At 36.6% G+C, this 21,633-nt stretch overlaps 2 protein-coding genes across 2 annotated transcripts; both read right to left on the bottom strand.

Annotated features, from left to right (window-relative positions):
• Nucleotides 1-2,931: 2,931 nt before the first annotated feature.
• On the bottom strand, nucleotides 2,932-7,778 carry LOC131548969 (zinc transporter ZIP3-like). Its single transcript, XM_058790614.1, has 3 exons — nucleotides 7,689-7,778; nucleotides 6,830-7,153; nucleotides 2,932-5,864 (listed from the first exon to the last, which is right to left on the bottom strand). Exons 2-3 carry the CDS (start codon nucleotides 7,034-7,036, stop codon nucleotides 5,127-5,129), a joined length of 945 nt encoding a protein of 314 aa, XP_058646597.1. The 5' UTR covers nucleotides 7,037-7,153; nucleotides 7,689-7,778; the 3' UTR covers nucleotides 2,932-5,126.
• A 379-nt stretch (nucleotides 7,779-8,157) lies between these two features.
• sgta (small glutamine rich tetratricopeptide repeat co-chaperone alpha) lies at nucleotides 8,158-17,050 on the bottom strand. The gene is made up of 12 exons (XM_058790601.1): nucleotides 16,919-17,050; nucleotides 16,180-16,325; nucleotides 15,981-16,084; nucleotides 15,500-15,581; nucleotides 15,316-15,415; nucleotides 15,044-15,148; nucleotides 14,435-14,576; nucleotides 14,290-14,352; nucleotides 14,175-14,212; nucleotides 11,654-11,992; nucleotides 11,432-11,554; nucleotides 8,158-8,597 (listed from the first exon to the last, which is right to left on the bottom strand). The coding sequence occupies exons 2-11, from the start codon at nucleotides 16,277-16,279 to the stop codon at nucleotides 11,443-11,445; spliced, it is 1,185 nt and encodes a 394-aa protein (XP_058646584.1). The 5' UTR covers nucleotides 16,280-16,325; nucleotides 16,919-17,050; the 3' UTR covers nucleotides 8,158-8,597; nucleotides 11,432-11,442.
• Nucleotides 17,051-21,633: the final 4,583 nt, after the last annotated feature.

Here is a 21,633-nt window from a genome sequence, read left to right as displayed (position 1 = left end):
CTGATTTTGTTATTTAAAGCTGCAGTCTGTAACTTTGTTTGGTTAAAAATGATCTGATATCAATATTTGAGCAAGTATAACCAGCCAGTGTTCAAAACTATCACCTTACTTTAGCCCGATTCACAACGGTTAGCTTATAATGATGTTTTCTAATTTGAGTGGTATGGATAGGTTTTTGCAGGAAATTCGAGATAATCCAGAAAGGATTATGTGTTTATGAAATGTGAATGAAATTCAATTATATTCCAGTTATAAATGTGCTTCTGATTACAGATAGCCTGGTGCGGTGACTGACTGCCACACATACTCCTCAAAACATTAGATTTATCCGTGCTGGAGCCATGCCAGAGCACAACCCACGCAAGGAAAATATTCTGCACACAGCTGCAATTGCAGGTTTTCAAACAGAGATGGGGACAAAGAGGCAAAACTTACGAACTGCAGCTTTAAATGAAAATGAAATATCCATATCAGGTCAAGTCAAGTCACCTTTATTTATATAGCGCTTTTAACAATACAGATTGTGTCAAAGCAACTTTCCAATATCAAAATAGGACAAAATAATGTAAAATGACAAGATTAAACACTCAGTTTTCAGTTAAAGGCATTCAATGATGTCATCGTCCAGCTCAGTTCAGTTTATAGTATCTGTGCAATCAAGTCGACGATATCGCTGGAAATTAAGTGTCCCCAACTAAGCAAGCCAGAGGCAACAGCGGCAAGGAACCAAAACTCCATCGGTGACAGAATGGAGAAAAAAACCTTGGGAGAAACCAGGCTCAGTCGGGGGGCCAGTTCTCCTCTGACCAGACGAAACCCGTGGTTCGATTCCAACTGCAGCAAAGTCAGATTGTGTAAAGGACTCATTTGGTTCCCATGGTCTTGTCCCAATGGCTGTCTAGGTGACGAGGTCCTCACTGGGGATCTGTCTCTGGGGCTCATCTAGGTGTCCTGATCTCCGCTGACGTTCAGGGCTGTAGAGGTCATCTCTAGTTGCTGATCCACCATCTGATCTGGATGATCTCGGAATAAAAAACAGACTAATATTAGCGTAGATGCCATTCTTCTTACGATGTAACAAGTACATTGGGTGTTATGGGAAGTGTTCCCAGTTCTGGTTGACCTAATTAATGCAGCCTAACAATCCTTTAATGGATTTGAATATTAGAAGGGTATTACTGTATTATGTGTAAACCAGGTTAAATAGATGGGTCTTTAATCTCAATTTAAACTGATAGAGTGTGTCTGCCTCCCGAACAGTGCTAGGTAGATTGTTCCAGAGTTTTGGCACTAAATAGAGAAAGGTTCTGCCGCCTGCAGTTGATTTTGATATTGTAGGTATTATCAAATGGCCAGGAGTTTTGAGAACGTAGTGGACGTGGAGAACTATAATGTGATAAGAGCTTGCTCAAGTACTGAGGAGCTAAACCATTCAGGGCTTTATAAGTAATTAACAAGATTTTTAAATCTATACAATGTTTAATACGGAGCCAGTGCAGTGTTGACAAAACCGGGCTAATGTGGTCGTACTTCCTGGTTCTAGTAAGAACTCTAGCTGCTGCATTTTGGACAATCTGGAGTTTGTTTATTAATAACAGCCAATTTGAAGGTTTGGGAACATATCCTAATGACAATGACGAATTAATAATAGCCAAAAGAGGATCTATGACTTCTGGAAGCACCTCTTTTAGTAGTTTAGATGGAATAGGGTCTAACATACACGTGTTAGATGATTTAACAAGTTTATGCAATTCTTCCTCTCCTATAGTAGAGAATGAGTTGAATTGTTCTTCAAGGCATCTATAGTGCACTATCTGATGCGTTACTGTAGCTGACGGCTGCATGGTTACAATTTTATCTCTGATAGTATCGATCTTGGAAGTAAAATAGTTCATAAAGTTATTACTGCTGTGCTGTTGGGAAATGTCAACACCTGCTGATACTTATTTTTTTGTTAATTTAGCCACTGTATTGAATAAATACCTGGGTTTATGTTTGTTTTCTTCTAAAAGAGATGTAAAGTAATCAGATCTAACAGTTTTTAATGCTTTTCTGTAGGATAGGGTACTTTCCCGCCAAGCAATACAAAATACCTCTAGTTTAGTTTTCCTCCAGCTGCGCTCCATTTTCCGGGCTGCTCTCTTCAGGGCGCGAGTGTGCTCATTATACCACGGTGTTGGACTCTTATCCTTAATCTTCCTTAAGCATAAAGGAGCAACCGTATCTAAAGTGCTAGAGAAGAGAGAGTCCATAGTTTCTGTTGATCATGATCAATCTAGAGAATGATTTAGACAATGAGTAGGTCCTGAGACATGCTGTCTAACCCTAATAGAGTTCAGAATGTCTATGAATGCTGATCCTAATGCATCTTTTTCATTATCAATGTGGATATTAAAATCACCAACGATTAAGACTTTATCTGCAGCCAGCACTAACTCTGATAGAAAATCAGCAAATTCTTTAATAAAGTCTGTATGGTGCCCTGGTGGCCTGTATACAGTAGCCAGTACAAACATCACAGGGGATTTATCATTAACACTTGTTTCTCTAGATAATGTTATATGAAGCACCATATGAAGCAACCTGATTATTCAGTAAGCCAAGCTTTGGTCAGCTGTCTTTGCCATGTGTAAATCTTGCATTGAGCTGTTGTAAACAAGGTCAGGTTTTCTAGACACAGTGTGCTAGTTAATGAAACCTTGGATATAACAGTAACGCAATCCAGCCATAATCCTGTCATGACAAAAGGCAGTTTCACGTGACAATGGCGTGTAATCAGTCAGTGTTAATGGGTCTGATGAGCCAGGACTTGTGTGTGTCAGATTGTGGCACACGCCAGGTTAAAGGAGCAGACTGATTACATGGTGATCTGGAACTCTTCCAACTAGGTTATAACAATTCATACAGTAAATAAGAGAATCCAAAATCACATAACCAGGAAAATCACTTTATTAAACCAAAAATTAAAGCTGATCAATAATTACATTAAATCCTGTATGCATTTAAAAAAGGAGTGTTTTGCAACACTGAAATACTAAATCTTATTGACACAAGGAAAAGAGCACAGGCAGGAAATGGCTACAGATTGACAGATAGTGCCGACATCCCGCCGAAAAATCTTAGATCGAGTCTCCACATCAGGAATATTGGATCCAATCCCAGATGCCAGTTCCTGCCTGAAAATATCTGGTACCCAAAACCTGTTAATAGTAGGTTTTGTCCAGTGCCCAAAATCAGTGTTTCACTACCCAAAGCTGTATTAACAGTCTTTTCTCAACAGGCACAGGAAGCCAGGGGAAGCAGAAAAAAGAAGTGGTGATGGTAAAATTATACGGAATAATCTCAGTTGCATTCGTTTCAATGCTCAGTCCAACCAATGTTATTACCACAAGCAATATCAATGGAAATTTACTGCTTGCAACAATGTCCAATGACATTAAAAACCTTAAATGAAGACCTTTTCTTATCTGTAACCTGTTTGCAAAGAAAACACGACACAATAAATTAAACAGTAAAGAGAAATAATACAAAATATAATCATATAAAATGACTGATCAATGAATTAAGAGTATATGATTATTATAAATAATTCAATGGAATAATAAAATAATCAAATGATAAATTATTAAAAATTAATGAAAAGAAAAAAATTAAAACCATAAATGTATGGTTGCACTCTTAAAGCAGCATACACAGGTTGCTATAAAGAGTCTTTAGATCCTTTAAGACTAAAGCTTCTTTCTTCATATGTTGCTTGATTTGTTGAAACTGCCCAGAAATACTTAAACAATGAAAAGACTAAGAATCTCCCTGATAGGCTTAAAACAATATAACCATAAAGGTTCTTAAAGCTGTAAGAGACACAAAAAATACAGGAATACAAAACAAAGAAAACAAAGAAGCAATACACGGTTAAGTTTTAATTTCCTGAGGCTCACTCTGGGCAATATCAATATACGCCATTTTCATAACGCCTCATAAGCTTGTAAGTGGATTTATAAATTCAGCATTTCTCTTTATTTACTTATTTATGAGGCAAAATATTCATGACACTCAAACTGAGAACATGATAAAATAGATCAAATATAGCTTTAAAAGTAACAATGAACAATCTGAATTAAGCATATAACTATAATATAACATCAGATCAAATAGTGAACCACCAGACCCAGCTTGCTCAAATACATTCACCTAAAAAACGTCCTGTTCTGATTCTAAACAAAAATCTGTCTGTCAGCTCACAGCAAAAACTGAGTCTCTGTCTACATCAGGAGTATTTCCCCCAGTGAAACTTGTGTCAAGTAGTTTGACTGAATTCTGAGCACTCAACTACATGCGAATCTAAAACTGGAACTTCAACGCAAAGTTCTCACTAAAACATTTAACATTCACATCCTACATGTGCATTCAGCTAATAGTATCTACAAGCAAATCCTTCAAAACAGTCATTGTAATATTGGTAAATATTGACTATGTATGATATTTACATAAAGGATGAGTAAAAAAAAAGGGGTGGAACTATTGGCTACAAACTGTCTCTTAGCCTGAAATTCATCAGAAGATTTGAGTCAGACATAAAAGGGTAGAAGTCAAAATTATAACATTAATAGAGGCTTTTTTCCAAATGGGGTCCAGGGTCCTACAAGTGGGTCGCATAAAATTTGCAAAAATAAAAAACATTTTTTTAGGGTTGTCATGCAGATTTGGACAGCTTTTTTCCCTTAATAAATGAAATCATCATTTAAAAACTGCATTTTGTATTTACTTGCATTATCTTTGTGTAATATTAAATCTTTTAAATTCGCAAATATGCAAAAAACAAACAAACAAAAAAAAAACAGGAAGGGGCAAAAACCTTTTTCAAGGCACTGTATATATATATATATATATATATATATATATATATATATATAGGCCATTACAGCTGTTTTTATAAATATAATATAAATAACATAAAATCATCATATTTTGTGGTAATTGGCATCAAAAAGTTTGAAAACACTTGCTCTATAAAATATCAAAAGTTATACAGTAGATTTACAGAAACCGTTGGTTATAATGTTTGACAGATGGTGCTCTAGAAGAACAGTATGCAGTTTTATAAAATGTTACATTTTGAACCCCTTTTACCATTTGACGAAGACGAGCCCTGCTAGTACACTGTAGCCCAGTGCAAGAAACAGCACCTTCAGTAGCCTGTCATGTTTATCTTCCAGCTCTCGTGAGAGGATCTCAAAGAAAGTGATGAAGAGGAACGTGCCGGCTGCCAGGCCCTGGAGCACTACAGATAAAATACTTTCTGCCAGGTGCTGGACCGTCTGAATACCCATTCCAATCCCGATGCCCAGAGGAATCATTAGGCTCACTGTAACGGCCAGTTTACTGGCATCCCGTAAAGAGATGCCCGCCTTGGCTATATTAACCCCCAGAGCCACGGCTGCCAGTGTCTCGTGGATGGCCACTCCAATGAAGAGAGTTCCGAGTTCAGCCCCCTTTTCCTGAAGGCCCAACGCAAGGCCCTCAAAGACAGAGTGAGCGGACAGCGCTAGCACCAGGCTAGCTAATCTCAATGGCCCAGCGTGCGTCAGCTCTGAAGGGTGGAAGTGTCCGTGGTGATGGGAATGGTACTGGTGGTCTCTGGAACCTCGGGTGGGAGCGATGAATGGAGCATCATTCTCCGAGTCACTCCCTGCTGCCGAGCCACCAGCATTAAACGTTTCCAGGTCGATAAACGAGGGCTTCTCCTTGCGGAAAGTGAGCACGGCCTGTTCCACAAATACTGTGAGGAAAAACCCAATCATCATCATCGTCTCTGCCAGAGGGTAATGATTGGCGGTTTTTAACGTTTCCAGAACGTCATCAACCTGAAAGCAAAAAGGTAGGAAGTCAGAGTCTGTAACTGTAAACTGTAATTAGATTCCTTAAAGCCCAGTGAACTTCCTGATGGTAAAACTGGTTGTGTAACTGACTTTGCAGATAAATAACTTAACAGATAAATACATTGCTTAAGCCTGTAAAGCCTACAGGACTATTATTAAAAATAATAGTTAAAAACATCTATTTTTTATAAAAAAAATAAAAAAAAAAGTGTTTCTTGTTGAGTATCAAATACATCAGGCTTTTGTGGCTCATATAGTATAATATAGGGAAAATATGAATCTCATACTCAAGTAGGAAAAAATACCTCAATATAATTCAAACTGAGAAAAAAAAAAAAAAAGTGATTTGACAGCTACTGATATTTTTATAGCCAGGAGTATGAAATTCTGAGTTTGTGAAACTGTTTGTAAACAGTTAATGTAAAACAATGAGATCTTTGTAACAGCAGACTACTTACATTAAATGCAGATAAATATCAACATCTCGCTATAATATGTATTATTATATATTATGTATTTGTAAGATGGTTTTTAACTGCTCAGTTTTACAATTAAAGCACTGTAGTTTTTATTGTGGGCCAAAACTTAATACAATTCAATACAATGATGGCCGAGCGATACTCACATTTTCACATGATATTTAAAAAAAATAATATATGGAAAATCAAGTAAACCTTTATCAAGTTAACCTAAGTCTCCAAGATGTGTAAACAAGCATGGCGGATGTGCTACATCCAAATTTCATTCATACCACCCAAATTCTAATTATATATAAAACATACTTTTTAATAGTCGTGAATCAAGTTCAAATTCAGAAGTAGAGAGAAAAATACTATTTTCATTTGAAACTATACTTTTTAAAACATAAATGTTGACTTTGTGTCTTGACTTTATGTTTCTGAAAGATGGCTTTGTATCTTTAAAGACCAAAACCACGCTTGATGACATACCTTTGCTCTAACTGCTGGTAAAAGGGCATTGAAGCAGGTGGCCAGGAATACACCTCCTCCGAAACAGTTGCTTAAAGCAACCACTCTTCTGTACCTTGCGATTTTATCATACTCCGTATGCATCATCCGCACAGGAATAAGGATGCCCCCTAACATCAGGGCAAACACCCCCAGCAGGCACAGGATTTTGGCTACAGCTATCTCCATACTTAGGAGATGGGCTGTGATCCCACTTCAACAAAGCATTTGTATCTTAAAAAACAAACAAACACTGAATCCAAAGACACGTCTTCAGGCCGACTGGTCAGGTCATGGACAGCATCCCTGGAAAATGTTTTAGAAACGTCAATACACGGTGTTTCCTAATTATCGTAATTAATATATTAGAAACATCATGATTTAAGCAACTTCAAATCAGCTTCAGTGCGACAACTTTTGTCAGACAAGCAGGGTAAATTAATTCACATCTGACAACCAATTTCTGAGGCGTTATAATATTTGTAAGGTGACTGACTAGGTCGGTGTAGAGATTAGCATGCTAACACTAGTGAGCTGCTAGCTGTCAAAGTAGAAATACGCCTTTATATTGTACGTGTATGAAAAGAAGAAGAAAAACGTTAAAACCAAAAAACAGTTTATATTAAGACGTGCAAACCTATTGTTTCACAAATTTCTATTCAAACGGGAGTCGTTGGCTGCAGTTAACGTAAATGCTAAGCTAACAAACTCTGCACGCACATAAAAGGCGTTTATACAATTTTACTAGTAAAAAAAATATGCATTTTATGATTCTTCATTAAACAGTGAAGCGTAAGCAGATAATAATTAATATACTTGTGCATGAAATGAAGCATTTTACCCGTGTTTGTGCCAATACTTCCTGCTGCTGAAAGCTGCAATGCCTGTTCAGTTGCTGCGTCTCAATATCAAGTAGGCTGCCTACCTAGTTTGCGTTGCTAGGCAACATACTTAAGTTTGGACTTTGGAACGTCAAACTTTACATTCGGATATGAATTGCATATAGTTTGCTGCCTCTAAAAGTGGCAAAAAAGCAAGCTTCAATCAATGTTTCAAACTTTCCTACGATTCCACAAAATGTTATCTATATAGGCAACTTGCTAGGTTTTGAGACACAGTGATGTTACGAATGACAAGTTCCTTTTAATATACCATCACACACATATCAGTTGTCCAAAATGGACAAAAAAACATCCATTTCCTTTAATCCAAAAATTCAGAACCATAAGTAATGATACTTTCTGACAAATCTCACTTGGTTGCAAGCAATAAGTGGTTGTGAAACATGAAACTTCAGCTGCAAAAACAAGTCCTATTTGAAATCTGACATTTAATTGTCAATGTTGAGTTTGCACATGTTCCTTGTCAACCCCTTTCAGTTCAGACAGAGGCTTGTCATTGGACAAGTGAATCACTGAGGTGTTACAGCAAATCTGCATTATGTCCATGTAGCAGCGCTTCATTAATCACAGTCCAGTAACATGGATTATTACTTGGGAATATAGTGTTAACCCAGTGTGATATTTCATTAGACCAAACATTTGCTGGAGTCCAGTGCCCAATTATGATGTGTACATGTGCACTGATGACCTCTTCCAACCGGCAGGGCAATGTGGGGCAGTGGGAACTCATGCAGTTTTTATAGATGAATAAACTCAGTCTCGTCCCAAGAGTTGGAGGAACAAGGTATACCTTAAAAAATAAAAAAGTAGCCCATCTTCCATAGGTCCACCAGGTCGAGAATGAAAGTCTGCACAAAATGAGAGAAGTAATGTTAAGTTCTAAACAGATATTCTGTTTAAAATAAGCTGTTTTCTGAACATCTGTAAAGCTCAACCACAAACAACATTAAAAAAATACCTATAGAACATCTTAAGGCAAGACACACCAGGTGAATAAAATTCGAAAAAATTAACTAATAGATTAACATTCTTGCCAAGCAGTTTTTTTTTTTTTTCCTCAGGTTTTCTAAAATGTTAAGTTTAAATATGCAACCAAGGCATTGTCTAATATGCACAAATTCACATACATTTCCAGAACATAAATCTGAAAATGTATCCTTCAGTTGACCTATTAAAAGATTTTAAAGAGAGGATTTTATCAATACATAATTTAGAATATACTGTCAACAGTCTGTTAAAATTTGAGGAATAAAATATTGGAGTAAAGCAAATGATACATGAACAAACCACTCGGTAAACACCTTCAGAATATAGATAAGATTAAAACTATTCTTAAATTCTAAAAAAACTATTCTAAAGTTTGGTTAATGTTAGCACTACTGAAGAGATGATTAAAAAAAATAAAAAAAATAAATAATAATATTGAGAAAACAGCCTATAAAGATAGGCAGCGGCTATTTGCACTAAGTGTAAATAGCGATAGAGCCTTTTTACACTAAAGCTGCGTCCCAAATCGCGTACTTATGCACTATTTATGACATTTTGTAGTATAAATAGTGCGAATAGTGCGTTCACACTGAAAATTCCAAAAAGAAAAAGTGCACTTTAAATACCCGGGTGGTGCACTTAAATAACTGAAAAAAAGAAGTGTGGAATGTTGAACACTTCATGCACTCAACTGTCGCAGCTTTAATTACGTCGCGAAGGGGGTGGGGCTATCAGACTTCGATTATTAATGACAAAATAACCTTATATAATTCATACACTACATGGTTGTGTGTAGTGTGTCATTTGGGACACAGCTTAAGTGAAAATAGTATATTTTCTTAGCGATAGATGCTATTTACACTAAGTGCAATTATGGATTCTGTTTACACTAAGGGAAAATAGTATTTTTATTGATATGCTATTTACACAGTGCAGATTAAGATAGATTCTATTTACATGGTGAAAATTAGTGTCGTCACGGTACCAAAATTTCAGTATTCAGTACCGATTTCAGTTCTCGGTACCAATTTCGGTACCACATGCTAATTAAAAAAAACACTATTTTTAATAATAAAGTCAAACAAAAATAAAATGTACAAAAATCAATGCCATTCTTTATACTTATTTAAATTGTGTTTGAAGTTTTTCCGCAAGTGATAAAAGTATGAAAAACTGTAAAGTTTCACCCAAATTAAATTTTTGGTAAATAAAGGGGATTTACTATTAAAATTAAAATATGGAAGAAATATTGTGTGATTATTTCTTTAAAAATAAATATAAATTTTTTTCAACAGTAGTAATAGTATCACATACATTCTACTAAATAATAGTAATATATTTCTGGCATAATGTCTTTAAGATAAACTTTTATTTTGACGGGTTGCCGTGAATACCTTTAAATTTCTGTGTAGCTATGATATGACGCTGGTTTTACTCATATGAAACGGTAAAATGCTTGTGAAGTGACTCTCAGAGCAGTTCTGGAGATGTTGTTTATGTATTTTTGTCCTCATTGAGACGGCAGATGCTGAAATCACCATGAGCGTCAAACACGCTTCAGTGTGTGTAGTTAAAAACCCCAAAAACCCCCGCGTCTCTGCCATTCATTCATTCACACAGAGACTCGCAGAACATGCAGCATTCATATCGGAATCGACTTTTGCGACTTAATATTTACAGATAGTAATCCATGTAGCGATTTGATTTAAGTATAATGACCTACTTTTGATTAATTCATCCAAACTTTGACATACTCCGTGCTAAACTGTAAATTCCATTTTTATAACTGGATTCCGACATTCATAGGTCCGTATGCGTCAAGAACCGGTTTGACCGGGTACTCGGTACCACCGGTACTTAAAAAAATCTGGTACCGTGACGTTTTCATTTTTTTAGTACCGACTTGGTCCCGAAATACCGGGTCTTTTGACAACACTAGTTAAAATAACAGGATTTTTGGCTATTTATACTACTTATTGCAAATAGTGGCAGCTATCTGCACCTCAGTATTGTAGTATACTATACTATAAAACAGTATGCCGTAAAAACCTATTAAGCGTAAATTATAATTTTAATTATTAAATAATTGCCACCTTATTGGGACAATAAAGTCCTCCCTACACCTACACATTACAATACTTTATTTTCAACTTTTTGATTATTTCTTAATTTTTTTTTTAAATAAATACCTTTCCAATGAGATATGAAATGGAGGAAAAAAAGTTCGGCAAAAGGCAGGTTCGAACCCAGGTTTATCGCATCAAAAAGGCTGCGATACGCATTTTACCATCTAAGCCACTGGAGCTGATATTTGACAGCTATATTTTGTAGTGTTGACTAGTCCAATCACACGTTAGTGGGCGGAGTTAGTGTAAATAGCCTCTGCCAACAAGGCGGGCTATTTGCACTTTGTGGAAAGAGACACCCGATAAAGATATGCATCGTAATTTATATCTACAGACGCAAACAGATAATACGCTATAAAATAAACATTTAAAAGTGCATTTTGGATGTTTTCCTTGCACTAGTTTGAAACAACACTTTATTCAAAGCCAATAACCCAAAATCCCAAAATTGACCAGTGCATGAAAACAATTGTTTTTGCCTGTAGTGCCTTGCCTTAAAGTCTAAAACCTATTAAAGCTATGTTCCAGTCTTTTCACAAGAATACTTGAATTAGAGTGATTTGTGGTACCATAGGGAGTGTCAGTGTTCGTCGTTGCCAGCACTACTGGGAGGTCGACTGCGCATTTGACTCCTCAGCTGCTCGATAAGCTCAGGGTTCTGCTGCTGCATTTGCTGTGCAAACTGCTGACCACTGTGACAGAAAAACACTAGTTCAGCCCCACTGAATATAACCTGGAATTTCCTGTTAGGAAATAGAATAAAACCACAGGATAGTGATGTTAAAACTTACGCCTGTATGAGGCTGGAGAGATCATTGGCACCACCACCTGCACCGGCTCCTGGTCCAACTCCGGCTCCTAGTCCAACTCCGGCTCCTAGTCCTGGTCCAACTCCGGCTCCTAGTCCAACTCCGGCTCCTAGTCCTGGTCCAACTCCGGCTCCAACTCCAGCTCCTGGTCCAACTCCGGCTCCGACTCCGGCTCCTGGTCCAACTCCGGCTCCGACTCCGGCTCCTGGTCCAACTCCGGCTCCGACTCCGGCTCCTGGTCCAACTCCGGCTCCGGCTCCTGGTCCTGGTGAGGTGGTTCCCCCCATTGGACCGTAAGCCCCAGACATCATACCTGACATCCTACACGGGCACAGAAACAGCTGATACACATTTCTGCTGAGAACACAAAGTTCTACATCAAGTTGGTACAACTGAGCCAAAATAGCGATGCATCGAAAATTCCAGCAACCAAAAATATTAGTCCGAAATAGTTTAGGAGGGCCATTGTCGTTTCTTGACATAAATCCTGTGCAATTTAAATGTTTGTAGAACTCAGTTTTTAATTTAAGTATTGATTATTAAATACATATGATTAATTAATTGATTTTTAAATACAATTGATTTTTAGTTTCAGTTCTCAGCCAAGTGCATCCTGAATGTTCAGTTTCCGTTTTGGCCCAGAATTGTCATTTTGGTGCTTCACTAAAAAAAAAAAAAAAAAAAAAGTAATTCTTGAAAAGAAAACCTTATTAAATATTTAATATACTTTTATGATTAATTCTTAAAAAATATCAGTTTCATTCTTTATTAACACCTGAAAATCTTTGCCCTTTAAACTGATGTAATGTGGTGTGACCCACAAAGTCGCATGGCCCAACTAAAACGCACAATTGAGACGTGTTTTTTGTAAGCCTGTTTTCACTGAAGCTGGAGTTTTCCTTCATGATAAAAGCTCTACTGCCATTTCCGTCAACATAAAAGCTATGAATTGCTGACAGCTAGTGGTTTAAATGCAGTTCAAATTCAAAATATCTCTTTCAAGTGTAGAAATTAGGAAATAAGTATTGTAATTTCCATACTGTAGTGTAAAGCAAAAAAAAAGCATATCTATGACATATTCATTTTCATTTATTTTAAACTGCAATTGTTTTACAATATATGGCTATTACTGTCAGTGATGTTGTTATTGTTATTATTTTCTAATTTGTTTAGCTTCTAAACACCAGTGTGAATGTAATTTAGACTGAGACAGTATATCACAAATAAAGAGGGTCGAGTCCCCTTTAAAGTTCAGGTACAATTCAATTCACTAACTTTTTTCTGACTTAAGTTTTCAAAGAACATTGGTTGAAGTTCTTAAATTTAATCTCTCAAAGTGCATTAGATAGAATAATTTAACTTTAAAATGTACACAAAAGTACCTTTTATTATATATATATATATATATATATATATATATATCATATTGTGGACTTCATATCGCGATATTATCGTATCATGAGATTTTGATATTGTTACATCCCTAATCTTTATAAATGGCAATTTATTAATTTATTAAAGTGATGAGTAATGAAGTTGGGCTCAGGTTGTTGTGCTGTGGGATGTGTTTCACATACATTTATTTATGTGTGGCGACCCGTCACGATATCAAAACGGACCGATTTTCCAAATGGCTTCGTTGAATAAACATGAGCACGTAATGCACGTTTAAAAATCAAAACGAGGCGCGGGTGTTTTTATATCACTGTATTTCTGAAGGACATCTGTCTTTAGAAAATGTTCGATGTCATTTTCATTTCATCTAGCAAGTTATATGCCTGATAAAGCAGCGTTTGTGAGCTCAGCACTGCTTTGTGTAAGGTACAGCCCAACAGCCGTTTCCGGGGGAACCTCTAGTTCTCCCGCTTTAAAGCGCCTCCTGCTGGCAGAGAATACATTTGCATTTTTGATAAGTCCGTCCAAGTAGTTATCGCTGCATCTCAATCCGTCTGATTTACGCAGCAAACATATTTTGCTTGTTATCAAAACAATCTACTCTAGAGGGATTTAGCTGTTGTTACTGATTGTATTTGGATGTCTACCGGAAGTTAAGTTAGGGCCACAAAAGCGCGCATGCGCAGTAATGTTTGTTTATGTTGCCGTTGAAACCGTCTATTGAATATGAAATTATTTAAGTATTAAATATCAAGTTCTAAAATTACATCAAAACAAATTAATTAGAATAATAATAATAATAATAATAATAATAAGTCACTATATGGCCATTACAAATCAAAAGTAAATCAGTATCTTTCCACTGCAGAAATGAAGCAGAGGCTATAACAAAACTCATACAAGGGCATTTTCCATATATTAAATTTCAGGAGCTTTTTTTCTTATTTTAATTTTTGGTTTATAATTTCTGGCCCAAGCCCTATTTTGTGATGTTTACACCATATGACAACATTTGAGTTTTCAAAATCATATGAAATCATCATCACTTCATGTATAATGTGCATATTACGTGTATAATAAATGCTGTGCTTAAGTTTTGCCTACTCACAGTTGCTGCACTTGGGGGTTGTTCATTAAATTAGATGCCTAAAGAGAGTGACAATGAGTTAGTGATGAGAATAAGTAAGCATTAATGATGAACATATAGATGTATTTCTACTGACCATGTTCATGAATCCAGGGTTACTCAGCAAACCTGCTAGGTCGACTCCACCCAAACCCCCTGCCTAACAAAGATAAACACATGGGCTTTAGCACTGTTTCCATAGAGAGACGAAACCTATTATCTGGGTGGTTCTGTGAACTCACTGGGCTGGGCTGTCCCTCCTTCATCTTCTGTTCTGCTATTTGCAGGTTGGCTTTGTAAGTGTCATTGTCAGGGTCAAGCTCCAGCGCTTTCTTGTAGTAGCTCACAGCCTCTGAGTATTTGTTCAAACTGGCAAGAGCAAGCCTTGTTTTTAAGAAAAACATAAGAGAAGTAAATGTGAAACCAAAATCCATTAATACCTGATTTTTTTTTTTTTTTTAATTTTTTATGAGGGTATCTGCAGGGTTTTTAAAAACAAATTTAAGGATTTTTAAAACTGTAAGACCTACACAAATCAAAATTAATACAGTATGTCCACTCAGAACATGTCTCATGTATCCCATAATCTTTTGCTTAATTAAACAGGCTGCAGCACATATTCAGTGAGGATTAAGTGCTGCTTTAAATTAAATTTCACACACTTACTTAAATCATAACCTTTTGAAATACATAAGACTGCATCATGATTATTGCTTTTCTAAATTTGATAAATGTTCAGGAACCCTGAAGTGCAAAAAAAAAAAAAAAAAAAAAAAAGTGTAAACAAATGGCCTCCAATAATTTATCTGTGCTCTACATTTCAGGGAGAAAAATAAAAGCATTACAGTTACCCCATCCGTCCATATGCTTTACTGTAGTTTGGATCGATTCCAATAGCTCGTTCACAGTCTTGAACAGCTCCAGCATAGTTCCCCAGTTTGCTGTAGGCTGCAGCTCTAAAGATAATTTTGAAAAATTATATTAATTTTCAAATAATAAAAACAATTCTCCAAGAAATAATATTAAAAAATAAATAAAAATACTTTTTAAATCATTCTTGGATAATGCAAACACTACAGCATTATTTTATTCTTTTTCGGATTTAATGAAACTGTGCATATACCTGTTGCAAAAGTAGACAGCATTTTGAGGATTAAGCTGAATGGCTTTAGAGTAGAACTCAACAGCTGCACTAAAGTTCTCTACCTTCATCTGATCGTTGCCTGCAGGTACATACATGCAACACTTTGAGTGAGAAGACCATAGGAAGAATCCTGAAATGGTAAAGGTGTGATGGATGGTCTTACCATCTGTTTTAAGATGCTCTGCTTCTGCTAACTGCTCCTCTGAAGGTGAATCACTGGATGAATTGGTCTTTACTTGAGGTGTCTGCAACATATAACAATATCTTAAGTGAAGTCCGTTGAACGCTATGAAAAAACATTCCAAAATGACATGGTTTATATCTGGGGATTTCAATTCCATGGACCACCAGATATGATCATCATCATGTGAGGGACCCCATCCTAATAGACACCTATATAGTTTCTTGCACCCATTACTGTGAAAAATTTAGTTTTTAGTTTCAGCTCATTACAGTACTGTTCTTTAACAGTACTGTATTCTTTTTACAATTTATTTAAATCAAAAATTTTATTATTTGTGTGTTAATCTACTTTTTATTTATTTATTTACACTTTCTCTAAACATTTACCTGGACCCCCTATCAATCCCTTGATCCGAGTTTGAAAACCCCAAGTTTAGATGACACCAGTGAAGAGCTTTTACCTGTTTGGCTGCAGAGGCAAATATCTCTGGCAGAGACTGACTGACTGCTAAACTCTGGTCTTCTACAGAGATGCCAAATGCCGTCTCCAGGCACTGGATGGCAACTTGATAAAAGGGTAAATAAAAAATAAATAAAAAAAGGAATTACCAACCAATAGCATAACAGTGTCCAGCACTGATTCTAGCACTAAGGTTTTACCTTCTAAGCTTTCTTGAGCATCTGATGACAGACTCCCAGAAGACAGCTGATCATGGAGAAACTGGATGATGGAGAATGCGAGACGCTTTGTGTCTGCCATTCTGTCTTGAGGCTTAAACCTCACCAAATAAATATGTGAAGGAAACCTACGAGACAGGGATATGTGTTATTACCACCAAAGACAACAATATAGAAAAACACAGTATGATAAAAGTTTGTAAATCAGAGAAACCTCAGTTTGGTAAGAATGATTTGGATTTGGAGCAGATTTTGTATGCAACAATGTATTCACTCCAGTTTTTACTGTTCTGAAGTTAATAATTTCACTAAACGCCCACAGTTATCAACTAAGTAAGTTACACAAGATTTAAAGGCGAAATAGCAGCTTATGATAGACTTTTTACAAATTAACGACTTTCAGATATGTAACCATTGCTGAGAATAAGTGCTAACCCGTAAATGTGTTCACCAAGTCAAAACCGTTATTATCAGATATGGAACATTCTAGCACAAACTAGCTGTTAGCTCGTGCTAACAGTTTCCATTGGTTTACAAAGGGAGTGCTGATTCTGTTAGCATTAGCTTCAGTTCGCTCATGTGATTTAGCATAAATACAAAAGAGGATTTAATGAGGATTGAAAGTCAGCTAGCCGCCATTCACTGTTTTACTCTAAAAGCATTCAGGATGTAATTTGGTTCTACAGACTCTTAAAAAAAAGTGTGTTTAATTCACACTCACCAGTTGTCTCCTCTCAAGGATCTCTAGCCAGTAGAGTGTGACGATTCATGTGCGTGCGCGCGCACGGCTATCGTAACGCGTGACGTCACACGTTGGGTTACCGCTCAACTCATTCAAACTGACCGACCTGCTGATTGGCAATTGGTCTATAAGCACAATTTCACACCACATCGGTATTTTCTGTGGAATAATAGAGATATCTTGTATAAAAAATAAAAATAAAAATCTATCTTTAATCAGTCATGGTATGACAATGGAATATTTACCGTTAGTCAGTTGCATAATGAACATGGTTTGCTTTTGTCATATTCAGAATTTCTTAAAATTTTTTAAATTCCTGTGAAACCTAAAGACTGCTGTTATTTCTGATGCAATTCCAAGTAAATTTGTTTCATTATTACGTAATTCTGCGCATTACATTAATGCTGACCAACAGCCATTGACTTGTGATATTTATTGTTGATATTAATATTGTTAAAGATAAATGCAGTAGTAGATATTTTAGAAATGTGTTATAGAAGAATTATGTGCCATGCTCAACAGTCTTTTGCTCATCTAAATATGAAAACATTGAGTGGAAGAAAGTATGGCCAATAACAAACAAGTTTTTCATAAGTAATAAAGTAAAAGAGGTAGGTTATCTTTTAAAATATTACACAGAATTTACCCTGTTAAATAATTATTTGAACGGTTCAAACTGAATATGGAAAACTCCTGTGATTTTTGTGGTGCTGTTAAAGAATCTGTAACTCATCTTTTCTTTCTCAAGATTATTTTGGGTAGATGTCTCTAACTTCATTTCTAGGATGTTTGGAACATTAATACAAATAGAAATATATGATGCCATAATTGTTTTTGTACAAGATACCATTGATTCTAAAAGTACAATTTCTTTTCTTACACAACTAATTATTTTAGTTGGAAAATATCATTTTCATGTAAAGAAATGGGCTAAAATTAATACAAATTGTGAACATTTTATTAGAGAAATTATGGTACTACTTTGCACAATATTAGAAACAGAAAAGCTGAAAAGACCTATGAAGCATATGTCTGTTTAATTTGGTTAATTAAATGTTTGTTTGTTTTTCCCTAGCACAGATCTAATTTTTTCTTTTCTTTCTCTGTATACCCTTTTTGATTTTTTTTGTTGTTGTTGTTTTTTTACTACTGTTGTGAGATGCATATGTTTGTATTAATGTGTACATAATTGCATAATAAAAAAATGCAAACTGACTGATGTGGGCAAATTTGCTTGTGTACATTCTTCTGACATTATGTAATGAAATCTTTTTTAACAGTCTAGGAATGAAACATAATGTGACAAGTCACGACCATACATAACTATAACTATAACTATAACTATAAGAAACCATACGGCCAAAAAAGAATTTGGTCACCCTCCCGTTTCTCAGATGAAGGATTTATTTGATTATTTTAAAAAAATGTCATTAATGTAAAATGCTGAATGAAATATTCTATGTAAATGCAATTTAGTTGATAAATATGATGTAGGATTTATTTGTTTATTTCCTTTGAGGCAAAAACGAAGCTTGTTGCTGCCACTTTTATGTCTGTACTGGACTGTGGTGATATTATATATACTGTACGCATGCATCTTCTCAGAGTTTACATTTTATAGACACTGTTTATCATGGTGCACTGAGGTTTATAACAAATCTTAAGACCCTCACTCATCATTGTGAGTTGTATGCCCAGGTTGGATTGTCTGCTTTGTCCATCCGTAGGTTAAAACACTGGCACGTTTTTATTTATAAATCTATCCTGGGTTTACTTCCCTCATATCTTAATACTTACATCTGTAAAAAAATCTGTTCGTAGCTATAGCCTTCGGTCTCAGGAGTTTTCCTTATTCTCTGTTCCAGTGGTACATACTGAATCAGGGGAAAAATCATTTAAATTTGCTGCTCCCTTTGCCTGGAATAATTTGCAAATTAAATTACATCTTAAGGAGCTGGTTTCACTACACGTTTTTAAAGTGATCTTAAATAACTTGGAGATGGAAACATTGGACTGTAGATGTTTTGACTAGTTATGCATTGTTATCCTTTTTTGTATGTGTATGTGTGTATGAATGTTATCTGTTAAACCCAAGTGAGCTGGGTAATTTCAATGTGCTTCTTTTCCTGGTAATAATAATAATAATTTGAAAAAAATATCATTAATGTAAAATGCTGAATGAAATATTCTATGTAAATGCAATTTAGTTGATTCCTTATCCTTTAAGAGAGTGTGTGGTAAATACTATTGAGTTTTATATCAACCTTTTGTCTTATCTGATGCCTATGAAGAACTGGTGTTTTCTTAAGTTCATCTAATACTTACTTTTGGTTGACTGAGTTTCTGAGTTGACTGAAGTCTCCAAAAATGAGTGCATGCGATGCTGCTGAAAGACTTGTAATCTTTTATCAGGTAGTTGCATTATAATAATTTATCATGTAAACTTTTACGCTATATGTGTTGATATGGATTGCTTAAAAGTGAATGAGATTTATCATGAAGTCTTCATTGGTGTTCCCATCTTTCACTAGCTAATGAGTCAATGTTTGAAAAATCACTTTAATAATTAGTTTTCTCTGAGGCTGCACATTATGCACAGAATGCTGAGTTTTATGTGTCAGAGCATCCCAGCAGTCAACAGCTGATTTCACATTTAAGAGGTGGACATAGTTACTCTCCTGGTAGAGCTGCACGATTAATTGTTAAAAGAGTGCCATCTCGATTCAGATCCATATCATACCTTATTTTGTAAGGTGTGAATTCAACTTTATATTACACTGCAAGAGAGAATGCAAAAAAAACAAAAAAAAAAAACAAGTTGTTAATAGAAATTATTTTGTGCACTGGAGTTCATTTAACAGGGTTTTCAGCATAGATCAATTGGGCCAAACTAATATTTATACTGGGTTACAATTTATTTTAAAGTGTCATTTTTGCAGTATAATTATACATTTAAGTACTGAGTAATATCAAGTATGTACTTACCATGTGGTTAGGGGTAGATTAGAGTTTGGCTTAGGGTTGCATAATTATGCATAATTTATTGTTATTATAATAGTAAGTAGGCCTATACATGTAACATGTAACAAGGACACCTTAAAATAATGTGCTACCTTATACTGTATCAGTGTTGTAAAATTATTCCATTGGAGGAGTCCACTTAAACAATATTTCTTAAAATACAATTAACTTGAATGAATTAACTCAAATCTCACTGTCACGAATCCTATCCGTGGACTTCCGTCCGCTTGCCACCAGAGGTCGCTGTTGCAAGTTGGTGAATAAGGACGCTACACCTACAGCGGGTTAAGATCTGTGTATTTATCTATTGCAGAACTCACATGCACAGGTAGCACAACAACTGCTGACTTCCTGTTACATGTTAACATACCCAAGTTTTCCACAAGGTGGAGCTGCTGCCTAAGCAGTACAACAGGATACCCTGTAACATCTCCCTTCCTGTAGTAAGATATCCAAACATTAAATGGCATTGCTCACAAACCTGAACTTCATTAAACTCTACCTGTTAACTCTGCAAAGAACACCCCAACTTATTAACAGGCTATTACCATGAACAGAACAAAACCTAATTTACCTAACACAGCTGTTGGAACACAAATACCGATATGACAGCTATTAGCAGTGTTCTTGTTTTCCAGTGTTCACTTTCCTTGTTCAGTTTGCCCCACTTACAGGTTCAATCTATCCCGAGGCTTAATTAGCCTGCCACTCCGGGAGTATGTCTGGCCCTGCTCCGCTCGGTGTGGCGTGCAACTGGTTTGTGATGAATGGGTTACCCCCCCCCATGACTGGTGCCTGTCTCTTCACTGCTGTCCTCGCTTGCAGAGCCCTCCTCTGTGGCATGTGCATCCCCGGGATGCTCCGGGGAATGTTCTAGATGCCCTGATGACAACGAGGGGACTCTCTCCGCAGGTCTAAGATCGACCCTGTTGCGACGGTATGTTGTCCCCTCCACATTAATAACATAGGACCTGGGGCCCGCCTGCTGCAGGCACACCCCTTTTCTCCACCGGCCAGTCCTGTCCCCAGGGAGTGGTTTCATCCTGATGGGCTGGCCGATGTTCAGCTCAGGTAAATCTTTGGCTGATCTGTCATAGCTCAGTTTCGCCATCTGGCGTTTCACACAGTTTGTCCGGTATCTCATTGATGACCCGGGGCATCAGGAGCTGGTCCGCCACAGGGAGGTGCGTCCTCAGTCTCCGCGACATCAGCCGCTGTGCAGGACTGCAGTGCAGTCCTTCGGTGGGTGTGTTTCTCCAATGGAGAATAGCTTTCCATGGGTCCTCGCCAGCAAACGCGGCTCTTCTGCAAAGGCTTTTTACAATCTTCACTGCCGACTCTGCTTTGCCATTGGCTTTTGGGTGTCTTGGCGATGAGGTAATATGCTCAAAGGACCACTCTTTTGCAAATGTCCTGAAAGCTCCACACGCAAACTGACATCCACAGTCAGAAATGACCCGGTCTGGTATGCCATGGCGTGCAAATTGAGCCTTGCACCTCAGGACCGTAGTTTCAGCTGAGAGGTCAGGAAGCAAATCGACCTCCCAGAAGTCAGAGTAATGGTCCACCACGAGCAGGAAATCCTTTCCTGCATGGTTGAACAGGTCCATGCTCACTATCTGCCAGGGACGTGTGGGTAGTGGGTGTGACATCATGGTCTCCTTCTTTTGTTC

Source organism: Onychostoma macrolepis, chromosome 11 (assembly GCF_012432095.1).
Source record: "Onychostoma macrolepis isolate SWU-2019 chromosome 11, ASM1243209v1, whole genome shotgun sequence".
NCBI lineage: Eukaryota > Metazoa > Chordata > Actinopteri > Cypriniformes > Cyprinidae > Onychostoma > Onychostoma macrolepis.
The sequence above is the reverse complement of the archived record's forward strand: the minus strand, read 5'-3'. Positions and strand labels throughout refer to the sequence as shown.

Excerpts from the sequence above, each read along its gene's own strand:
- LOC131548969 (XM_058790614.1), bottom strand. The coding sequence starts at position 7,036 with ATGGAGATAGCTGTAGCCAAAATCCTGTGCCTGCTGGGGGTGTTTGCC. Across the intron at positions 5,865-6,829 it reads TACCAGCAGTTAGAGCAAAG|GTTGATGACGTTCTGGAAAC; the intron begins GTATGTCATCAA and ends TTTTGCTTTCAG.
- sgta (XM_058790601.1), bottom strand. The coding sequence starts at position 16,279 with ATGGCAGACACAAAGCGTCTCGCATTCTCCATCATCCAGTTTCTCCAT. Across the intron at positions 14,353-14,434 it reads AGGAGGGACAGCCCAGCCCA|GCAGGGGGTTTGGGTGGAGT; the intron begins GTGAGTTCACAG and ends TATCTTTGTTAG. Across the intron at positions 14,213-14,289 it reads ACCCTGGATTCATGAACATG|GCATCTAATTTAATGAACAA; the intron begins GTCAGTAGAAAT and ends CACTCTCTTTAG.